The sequence below is a fragment of the Amaranthus tricolor genome, chromosome 10, assembly GCF_026212465.1.
Source record: "Amaranthus tricolor cultivar Red isolate AtriRed21 chromosome 10, ASM2621246v1, whole genome shotgun sequence".
NCBI lineage: Eukaryota > Viridiplantae > Streptophyta > Magnoliopsida > Caryophyllales > Amaranthaceae > Amaranthus > Amaranthus tricolor.
In genome coordinates this window covers 2,969,852-2,981,924 of record NC_080056.1, presented here as the reverse complement: position 1 = coordinate 2,981,924, position 12,073 = coordinate 2,969,852, and the positions used below count along the sequence as shown (strand labels likewise).

Here is a 12,073-nt window from a genome sequence, read left to right as displayed (position 1 = left end):
TTGAAGCTTCGTTTATTTTTTGTTTTTTAGTTGCACCAAACTTATTTTTGATGCTATTTATCATTCGATAATATTTTACATAGTCGCTATTAAACGAGAAAAACAGTCATATGGGATCTTGTTTTATTCGTTTTGTAGGATACTTTTATAATATCAAACTTTATAATTTTCACTTGAGTATAATTCTAAATATAAGCAATCTGAAAAACATATCGGACTGTCTAAAAAGATGTTTGGGCGCAAGTAAAAAAAATGAGAGGAAGTATTTTTTAGTTGGTTTCTTTATTTTCGATTTAAAGCTTAAATTGACAGATGAAGCCTTGAACATGTCATGTACTTTATCACATTTCTCATATGTTCTTTGGTCGAAAAGTGTGGATGTGACAAATGCTTTTTTCATATATAACGCATAAGAAGTATATGAGATTAAAATTTGACTTTCTGTGGTACTGTGGAGTTAGAGTTTGATTATTAATGGTACATTTGTGTTATTGAGCATTTTACAATTGTAGTTTTTTCTAATTTTTTCCGTCCAAAACTGTTAACTTTTTTTTTTTCTATTATTTTTCAATTTAAATCTTTTATTTTTCCTATCTTCGTACCGAGATTCTAATTTCTATCTCGAATTTTAAAACAATTATCCACATCAAATATGCACATAGAAGAGTTTTCCGAACATCAGAAGCTTGGAGCAGCAGAACAATGGCGTCATCGGCCATAAAAAGAACCACGAGATTGCGAACCATCCATAACTCAGCAGATGCACCACGCCTAACCAGGTTCTTCCTCCGTCCACCTAAATCTGTGAGTAAACTTTTTATCCCGCTTCATTCTCAACTTTTTATCAAGTTTTTAATTTCCATTTTTGTAGTTTGCTTGCTGTAAAACCCTAATTTCCTTTGATTTTCAATTGAAATCTAAATCAAAATCACATAGCTTTGCCTTCTATGATTGATTATGCTTCCAAGCTGTTTCTGTTGTGATCTAAATTCTATGTTTGGTCAGTGATGAATGCGAAATTATTTATGACTGCGAATCACTTTACTGTTCTATTCAACAACTTTGTTGATCGTTTGGAAGTAATTTTCCTCTGTATATGTGATATCTGATCCATGTAAATCAGAGGCCAAACAATGTTTCCAGTTAATCAGGCATGCCATCGTAATTCCTAATCATCTCCGGCTAAGATACTGGAATGCTGAAGTTCGATGCAGGTTTTATATATTTATCTTCACCAATTTGGATATTGAGTTGTGTCACATGTTATGTTAGATCGTTATCTCAAATCACTTTCCAAAAAGTTGAAAAAAAGGTCAATTAAGTCTGTATAGATTGGGTAATCCCCACTGTATTTGTGTTAAATACACACTGATCAAGGGTCATTCGGAAACAACCTTCGTCTTTTTTACAATTGTAAGTGTGTGTACATCTAACGTTTCAAACCTCGCCTGAGTGGAAGCTATTTTATGACATCAGGATAACGGAATGTTCTGAACATCCTTGTTTCAAACCTAATTGGGAGCTATTCAATGACATTTGGATAATGAAATGTTTTAAACCTCCTTATTTTTACTAGGGTAAGTTTGTGTACATTTGATGACAATCTGATAATGAAATGTTCTGAACCTCCTTGTCTTTACTAGGGTAAGTTTGCTTATATCCGACGTATCAAAACCCACCCATTTGGGAGCTATTTAATGAAATTAGGATAATGGAATGCTATATACATCCTTGTTTTTACTTAGGTAAGTTTACGAGCACCTGATGTCCAAAACATCCCTAAGTGGGAGCTATATAGTGACTTTAGGATAATGGAATGTTTTCGCACTATTCTCAAGAACTCGTTAATTTTTTATTTTGACACAAATTTGATTTGGATTTGTAATTAATTATTGACATAAGGGCTATGATGTAGTACATTTGTATTCTAACTTGTAAAGTAACTCTAAATGCGTACTTTTGAATTTGGTTTTACGTGGTATTAGCCATTATCTACTGTCTTTAGAGCTGCTATATGACTTCTTGTTCATGTAGTAGCTATGCATCACCTATGAAGCGCTGGAGGAAATTATTATCAATTGTTGATGACTACGAATTCTAGTTATTTTTTTTTCTTACAGTTCAAGTCTTGTCTTTCAAACCCCAATCTTATAACGCCTTCTTATAAATCAATTATAAGCCATGCCATAATAAGAATTTGCACTTCATTTAGATAGTGGACATTCTATTATATTGTAAAAGATTGCTACTTTGCCACCTATGTCCTAACAAATACTTTCTTCTGCTGTGTTGTTGGAAATATACTACACCAGCAATAACCTATTTAGGTTACACTTGATAAAGGAAAAGTAGGGGAGAGGGGTAAAGGTAGGTGAGGTAAGAATGATAATTTTTTTAAATCAAATCTGTGTTTGTCAGAGAGATTTGTTTCTCACACAGTCACACTTAATGGTGGAATTCTTTCCTCCATTTCCCTTCCCGGCTTGCAATCCAGATCAAGTGTCCACTCCCTTTCCTTCCCTTTCTTTCCTTCTATTTCCTCTCATCCAAACAAGCTGCTATTTTTGTAAATTTCACGAAAGCTCAGTGTTGTATTGCTTGCACTCAATCTGCACCAACTTACCTACTTCTAGGTTTTAAAATTATAGTTGATTTCCATGCAATTGGTGTCATGGCCTCATGAGTATGGCGTTGCCTGTGATGCATATGCTTCTCAATCCCTTGAAAATAATATAGCCCAACAACACGTTTACGGTTGTCGAATGATCTTGTTAAAGGATCGAGGAAGTGACATCTCATGTATTTTGTTTTTACTTGTTTGCCGCTATGCAGTGTGGATTCACAATCAGAAATATTTTAGTGTGTTCATATATTTTTGTATATTTAAGACTTAAGGGTATACTATATTGTTGGGAATTACTTCCAGGAACCCAAATATGAAGAGCTTTTATTAATAACTTTGAGATTACAATCAACAACTGAATGAAGAAAGATAAAATAAAATAGAGAGTACTCGATAACTTGATACATCTCTCCAGACAACAAAAGACTTTCCTTAAGCTTTATTTCTTCCACACAGTGCCTGGAAGATACCAAAATAACTCAAGAGATACAAAGAGAGAATTCTCAATCCTTAGCTCCAAAAAAGAGATCAAACGTAAGAATAGCTATTTCGGGTATGTGGAAGAAATTAAGCTTTTTGTTGCTTAGAGAAAAGTATCAAGTTATCGAGTGTGTTCCATTTTATTTTAGCATTCTTCATTCAGTTGTTGATTGTAATCTCCAAGTTATTAAATAAAGCACTTCATATTTGATTTCTTGGAAGTATTTTCCAGCATGTACATGATAGCTTCACTCACCTATTATAACTGCATCCATACGAACAATGTGGGACAAGTCTCATAACTTGCAGTGGGATCAAATCCATTACATATGTCAACAGAGTTCGTAGCGTGAATCACATATACGCAAAGTATCTGATGTGTTTTCATTTTATTATTTGTTACTGTTAATTACAGGTGATTTACAACTGTATTGAATTTCTCCTTGGTCCTTTTTTTGTCGGTTGTCAATTAACAAAATTTGTGTGACAAAAATTACATTCTATATAATACTATATAATCATTTTGAGCAAGTTTGATATTGGACGTCCTGTTCAGGTAGAGGTGGAATTTGCTGATGGCAAAGCATTCATTCTATCAGCTGAGTTTCTTAGAGTATACAGCCCAGCCGCAGATAGCAAGATACGCTCTGTTGGGGGCGAAAAGGTAAACTTAATTTGAAGTTTTCTTTATTTTCTTGGTAAACAATTTGGAGTCGCCTAATTCTGGTAGCTAGCTATTTTTCCCCTGCTATCGAAACAGTTTGTGAAATTATAGGTGTAAATTCAATTAGCATTCGTACTTTGGCATAATTTAGTTTCTTTTAGCGAAACAGTTAGTGAACAGAAATTAGAGAAGTTGCTTCAGATAATTTGCAAATATTTCTACCTGAGAAGTGGGATTGTACTTTGACAAGCATAGAGGAAATGAGATTTTGATTTTGTGAACAAGTGATTGCAAAATTAGACCATCATTGAACTTAAGGAACTAGAAGAATGTTTAAAATCCAACTATGAGTCGTAGCAATTATAGTTCTATTAGGTGGGGAAATGGTGTCTAACCCGACCTGAACCCAATTATGATTGACCTGATCTTGAAAATGATTCTAGTATGGAAATTTCTACCTAATCAATATGTTGACCGAAAATGACCTGGCCTGAACACTTGATCCAAAACCTGACTCAAAGACCTGAACTGCCGACCTGAATAGTTATAACTAAAATATTTGGTTAGAGTTATCATTCGTTGAAGAGTTTCTATGTCGCTCTTGCAGGTAATATTTGGTCGGCGACATGTAGGTATCATGTCTGCAGAACCTATAGGAAACTATGGGGTGAGGTATGAGTAGATTGATCATCCTAAGCGGATGTCGAACAAACCTAATTTTGTGGAATTCTTTTACGTCTAAATATCTGTGTACTCAACGACGCAGGTTGCTCTTCGATGATTTGCATAAAACGGGGATATACACATGGAACTATTTCTATGACCTCGGCTGCAACAAGTTCACGCTCATGAGAAATTACATCGAAACACTAAAGAAGCATGGCTTGAGTCGGGATCCCAAAAGGACATGATGGGAAGTGTTCTTAAGCATGTAATCATGTATCAATGGCTCCTTAAGCAGAACTGGGTAGATTTGATAGTGTCCTGTCACAAGTAATTTATTTAATTAGATTTGTTTATTATTTTAAATTTTTATGTGTCCTATTTTTCCAAAAATATTGTATATAAATGTTGGAGGCAAATAATTTAGCCCTCGTTTTAGATTTCCTAAAAGGGAAATGTTAGATGACATCTATGCATAAATCTTCTTTGTTTTAGAATATTATCATTTGTTTGGATGAGTGATAATAAGGCTATTAATAAATGAAAATAAATGTTCTATTATTGTTATTATTATTTTGGTTAGAATCTTGAGATTTCGTGAAAACTAAAGATTTAATTATTTTTGGGAGTGTTTATTGTTAATTGTCAAGATAAAAAATAAAAGATTTAAATTGAATCGTGTGCAACTTACCCTATAAAGCTTTAAATTTATCATCAAATCTTTGAAACCTAATTCAAAGGAAATTTGAAATTGAGTCAAACTGTCTATTCACCTCTCTAGAAAGTTTTGATTTTCTATCAAATCTTTATAAATGTTGTAATTCAAAATATTTTTTAAAATACTAAAATTAGGAAAAAATAAATCATGTATATATATATATAGAGAGGAGAGTAGATAGCATGGGGGAGAGTGTTTTGGATTAATGATTCTTAAAATAATTTTCTGAAAAATTGTCATAAACTAGACTACCCGCATAATTGTATTTTTTTAAAAAAAATTAGCTTTTTTTGGCAAAATTTCTTTAGTAAACAGATTTATTCGTGAAAAATTACCAATTAATATTTTTAAACTTTGTTTTTTATGTAGGAACCATAACCACCTATAAAAAGTTTTTTTTTACATCAAAATTAAAGTGTAATTTTTTGTATTTCATCAAGTAAACTGTTGCAAAAAAGTAACTTCTTTCAAAAAAATATTTTATTTCTTGAAAAAGTTAAATATATTTTCTCTCAAAATCTCGTTTGTTATATTTAAGATTGAGTTGTAATAAAAATATTAAATTAATGTACTACTAGAATAACAAATTTAATGAACCTAATTATTAGACATAATTTCATTATTGATGGTTCAACAAAGTTATGTTTTCCATACTAAGATGTGATACATTTGAATATTCGTTAAAGCCGTTGAATTTGTTAATTTCGTTATTGTAACGAGCTAAAGTCATTACTCATTATGTTTTCCATATAAGGGGTAATACACTTGAATATTTGTTAAATTCGTTAATGTTACTTAAAAACTTAAAATCGTTATGTTTATATATTAGGAAGTGATACGTTTGAATAAATGTATAAAGTCGTTATATTTAAAAATTCGTTATATTTAAAAATTCGTTAAAGGCTGTAATATTTAATGCTACTTAAAAAGTTAAAAGTTAAAGTTATATTTACAGTCCGTTTGGTAGGTGGTAATAAACGGTGGTAATTAAGATGAAAAATTAGTGTAATTTTGGTTGAAAAATCTCTTTGGTACCTTGATGGCCATGATTGTCCAGCTTCAATCATCTCTTTTTTTCATAAAATTCATTCCAATGCATTACCATTGGGAGGGGTGATATTAGGTGGTAATGGAAATTTGTAAGTAAAAAAACTTTTTTGTAATCAAAGCTTCATTACCATGGGAATGATATAGAACTTTTAATGAAACTTTACACTATAAATCATTCTCATTACGACCATTTACTACCACTAATCAAACGGGCCGTTAATTTAATGTTACTTAAAAAGTTAAAGTCGTTATGTTGAATTCATTAAATTCGTTATATTTAAAAATTCGTTAAAGCCGTTAAATTTGTTAATTTCATTATTGTTACTAGCTAAAGTCATTAATCATTATGTTTTCCATTTAAAGTTGTAATACACTTGAATATTCGTTAATTTCATTATCGTTGCTTAAAAAGTTAAAGTCGTTATGTTTATCATATTAGGAAGTGATACATTTGAATAAATGTAAAATCGTTGAATTTGTTAAATTCGTTATTGTTACTAGCTAAAGTCATTAATCATTATGTTTTTCATACATATTAGGGTGTAGAGTAATACACTTGAATAATCGAGTAATTTATTATTGTTCCTTAAAAAAGTTAAAGTTGTTATTTTTCATATTAGGATGTAATACGTACGTACATTTGAATATTTGTTAAAGTCGTTGAATTTGTTAAATTCGTTATTATTACTTGTTAAAGTTTTTATGCTTTCCATATTAGGGAGTAATACACTTGAACATTCGTTAAGTTCGTTATTGTTACTTAAAAAGTTAAAGTCATTACATTTTCCAAATTAAATTGTCAGAAAATTCATTAGGAATTTAGTCGTTTCCGTTCAAAAACAATTCAATTAATAGCCTCTAAAAAATTATATAGATATTCATTTCATTATTTGTAATAAAAAAAATTTTAAAACTCATACAATAGAAAATTACAAATTTTAAAAAACAAAAATCATCTGATCACTTAAATTAAATGAAAATCACATCAGATAATTAGAGGACTTGATAAGGTTTTTAAGATACCATGCATCCACATGATAAACCATGTATTTCATTGATAAAATTTCTAGGATACAAATTAAAAATGACAGATAGGTACAAACAATTCAAGATATAAACTTGATTCCCTTAATTTAACAATACAACCGCATTTTATCACTCTAATATCGTTAAATGACTTCTGCACGAGATTTAGAGAGCCTAAAATACCTAAGTAAAGTCCTAGAGTTACTTGCAAAAGGACTTACTAGGAATTTGCTTCACAAAGGTCCAAACTCCCGACCTGTCATGTATTCCTTGAATCAAATCAAGGTACGGTTGGGTCCCATAAGAACCGAATGAACTGAATGAGGGTAGGGTTGTGGTATGTGAACCTCTTGACATCACAAGGGATAGATCCAACGGATCTCTAGGGATGAATGGAACCCGTTTCATGTTAACGGGTTTTATCACCCCAAGGGCTCTTGATTGGGTCTTAACCCCTACCATCGCCATGTCTAGAGGAACAGACACAGGCGATGGTGGTACTTGTACAGGCTTATTAGATCGCCTCTTCGCAGAAATCTCTCCATTTTTAATGGGGCGATGAATTCTGCGATGGGCAACTAATTTTTTTTTCTCTTTAAACCTTTGATCACATTTCTTACAAGGAAAACAATAAAGAATTTCATAAGAACTTAAAACCTTAGGACAATCATCCTCAAACTCTAAAGGGGTCTTACCATTGTCCTTAAAATAAGGGAACCCAACTTGATGAGTCCTTAAAGGCTCCATTCCTGCATGGTAATTAGATCTAGGTTGACCCTCAACTTCTTCCCCTTCTTCTACACTTTTTGAACTTCCAATACTTTCTAGAGAATTGCATGGTGCCAAAGGGTGAAAATTAGGGCAATTTCTTGTTCTTGCCATTTCATAAAAAAAAACTCAAATTGATTTGATGAACAGAAAATAAATTTTCTTTGCAAATTAAATGAAAGTTTTGTGCAAGTGTTTATACATGTGAAATGTAAATGTTAAAGGGGTAGTTATTTATATAAATTTAAAAGATGTGATAAAGCTGGTCAGATAGACACTTTTTAGAAAAAACACAAGGATTGATTCAATTCACTTTGTGGTAACTTATTAATTGTGATTTGTGAGATTCTCTTACTATGGAAACAATGCAATCAAATTATGTACCTTTTTGGCGTGAACCCTATTTTTTTTATGATTACATTTAAAAAAAACCTAAAAATAATGACTAATTTCTATTTTGAAATATTTGCAATTGGTAATGACATGCTATGTGAAAAAATATCACTGTTAGTTATAAGTATAATCGTGAAAAAGGATAAATTTTTAAAAGAAAAGACAATGTATAAAAGTTGTCCATACTAACAACTTATACATGCATCAATTATTGCAATTTTTTTAATAGTAATTGGAATAATTATGTTGGATTATCTATTTTTTATTAAAATTTATGATTATTAATGAAAATGGGTGAAATGTTGAATTATGGTGTTGTTTGGCATGATAATTTGTTTCCGTTGTTAAATTTGTAGATATTATTTACTAATATTAATTGTTAGTTTTTAAAGAAATTTAGTGCCATATATAAATCCTAAATAGTTAAGGGATGGATATCTTAAGTGATTCCTCTAGGGTGTAGGAAACTGCACTTTCCGAAAATTTTTAATTCTTATGGCTTTTAATTATTCCGTATTATACAAATATCAACTTCCTCAAAATTTAATATCTTACAAACAAACGATTTTTAGAGGTGGTGCAATGAAAAGAAAAGTGGTTGAACTTGAAAATGAGAAAATGATTTTTTTTCCTTTGCCTATAAAAGTTAGTTAATTAATTTAAACATGTCAAAATAGTCAGTCGAATATATTCAGTTTTATTTATTTTCACTTGGATTGATTTCAGGTCGAGAAGGATTCGAGTTCAGATCAATCAAATAAATTCTCTTCTAATTAAATCTTTCCCAAAAAGATGTAAATGATAATTTTAATATTTTCATAAGATAACATTTCTTATAAAAATGACCTATATATTGATTATAAGGCTATAAGCTTATAGAGAAATGTTAGACTCAATATGAGGTACTAAATTCACTAAAAATATTACGAGTCTCAACTAATAATGATGGCGTTGAACTGATAAGTTGACAAAATTAAGAGAACATGGTAACCGATTGGATTCAAGTTTGACCTAGTTTTTTCCGGTACTTTCAAGTCGGGTTATTTTGGGGGTTCTAGGTCAAATTTTCAAATTATAAACTCTAATTCTCAATCAAATTTCGGGTCAATTTGAAGTCGGGTTTACATTTCTAAAGTTAGTTGCATACGTGTGTGTGAAACGTGAATGTGGGGACTTGGGAGTAATTTTGAGGTGGACTTGAGAGTAAACATGATTACTTACCATTTGGATGAGTGCAGTTTTTTGGGTAACGTTTGAATACTTCTATGAGAAATATCATACAAACAATAATAACTAATGCAATGCAAAACTGATATCACGAAACCTCCTATCTTCCTATCCTATAAACTATAAACTATAATTATGTTTCAAACAACAATAAATATATGTATCATTAAATGAAATAAAGTAATTAATTTGCAATATTTTTTTAATTAGAAAGAGTTCATCCTTGGCAAAAAAATAAAATTCAATTGTTTTGATTATTAATGAATAGATAAATTAATGTGGTTAAATTTTAATTAAGTGTACATTGAATCTTATTATATGAGATACGTGAGCTCGGAAATGATTTGTATTGAACATTTTCTCCTGATCTTTTAGTTTTGGCGGATTACGATGCTTTTAATCCACAAATTCACTTAAAAAAAATTTTATACAATGAAGAGAATTGGATCTTAATTGAAATTGCATCTACTTACGGTGGATTTTATGTAACTAATAAAAGCTTTAATGTCATGTTTGGGAACGATAATTTCATTTGAAAATTTAAAATTGACTCAAATTTATTGTTTGGCAAATTAAAAATTTTTCAATTTGGATTTGCATCAAATTTTATCATTGTTTTTAAAGGAGTTAAAGTTGAGAATGACTACCCAAACCTTGTCATTCTCAAATTCTTCATTTATAATTTCATAATTGAGAAAAACCTATAAAGGGGTTATCTAGTCATGCTAGCTTAGAAAAGCACACCAACAAGAACTATAAATATAAACACTTTATCTTCTACAAAATACAAAAGAGTTTTATATTAATCTGAATTTCTAATGCAATTACCATTCATAGAAGTATTATGTAGTAATGAAAAATTATGACACTATTTTTTCTACAATCAAAGTTTAATTACCATAACATTATATATACTATGAAAATTAAAACTATAAATCACTTTTATTACGACAAGTTAGTACCAATAACCAAAATGATAGTTAGAATATAGCAGTACATCACATTACAAATATTCAACTCTCAATTACCAACAGAAATTCGAACTAAGATGAGCCACATCCACCGTAATTAGCGAATACTGTTAATGTGACACAAGATTTAACAAAATTCGACACTCAAACTAAACACCTGATGTCCCAACTCCAAAGAATAGGCCAGTAACGCACTATCCCTATGTGAGAGTAACACCAAAAGTGCCCTTATAGGTTTTTAAAATAGATTTTATGATATGATATTTATTCGACTTTGTAATCAAATCCGACTACAACTTGATTTCAAAATGACTTTAGAACTGACACAAGATTTAATTTTAAACCGATCCAAAATATCTGACCAAACACATAGCCTGTAAAACTATTTCATAGTGTTCTTCCCATACAAATGCTCTCAATAATCTTGTGCAACCCAACGCGAGGCAAATCTGACAATAATAGATCAACATGACATGGCTGGTCATCTTGCTAGGGACCTGAATTCCGAGTTATGTCCGGAACGCCTTTAGATAGTAGATTCCACATATCTAGTGTTCACCATTCCTGACACACACAATCTGCTAACGTAGCTTCAAGCATGAGAATCCGATCTTATCTCAATTGGAACATGCATCACTCTCCCCATTAAGTACCCGACATTGATTCAAGCTGCCCCTTCCCCCTTACAAGGAAAACATAGCTTCAAAAAGGAATCCCCATACAGTCTGATAATGTAGCTTCAAACACAAGAATCTGATCTTATCTCAATTGGAACATACATCACTCTCCCCCGGAAAGTACCCGAGTTTCATTCTAGTAATCTAGTGAAAAAAAAATATGATTCCGATAATGGTCATGGTAACAATCACAAAAAGGCTTCGGTCAATGCATATGGTTTCGCGGCAGTCAAACACTTTTATAATACGGCTTTGATATAGTGACGCGTACAATGTTTATTATCCATACAACCTTGAATAGAACTGTTAACCAGATGACTAAACTAAATATAAACAACAATGAAAAATTAATATAATAGATCATATAACTATGTAAAACTTATCATAGTCGCAATCAAATTCGAGTGTTCAAAGAATCCATTTAGGCCCATACTATAGTGAAAACATACGATTTCGATAATGCATCAATTCATAAGGTTTCGTAACCTTCGAGGCAGTCAAATACTTGCACAATACGATTTTGATATAGTGATGCCAGATGATGTTTATTATACATATAATCTTGTATAGAACTGATAACCAGATGATTAAACTGAATATAAACAACAATGAAATATTAATATAATACATCATATAACTATGTAAAATTTATTGTAGTAGCAATCAAATTATACGCAATTAGACAATTCAAAAAAGAATCCGTTTACTTGGATCTTCAAATTCAATCAACACCTTGCTAAATCGATACAGAAATATAACATTTAATTGCATAAACATCAAAGTAACTTGAAATCTTTGATCAGAAATCACCAA

The 12,073-nt window shown here is 30.8% G+C and overlaps 1 protein-coding gene across 1 annotated transcript; it reads left to right on the top strand.

Annotated features, from left to right (window-relative positions):
* Positions 1-609: 609 nt before the first annotated feature.
* LOC130825091 (uncharacterized) lies at positions 610-4,983 on the top strand. Its single transcript, XM_057690133.1, has 4 exons — positions 610-804; positions 3,660-3,767; positions 4,375-4,439; positions 4,534-4,983. The coding sequence occupies exons 1-4, from the start codon at positions 703-705 to the stop codon at positions 4,676-4,678; spliced, it is 420 nt and encodes a 139-aa protein (XP_057546116.1). The 5' UTR covers positions 610-702; the 3' UTR covers positions 4,679-4,983.
* The last annotated feature ends 7,090 nt before the right edge of the window (positions 4,984-12,073 follow it).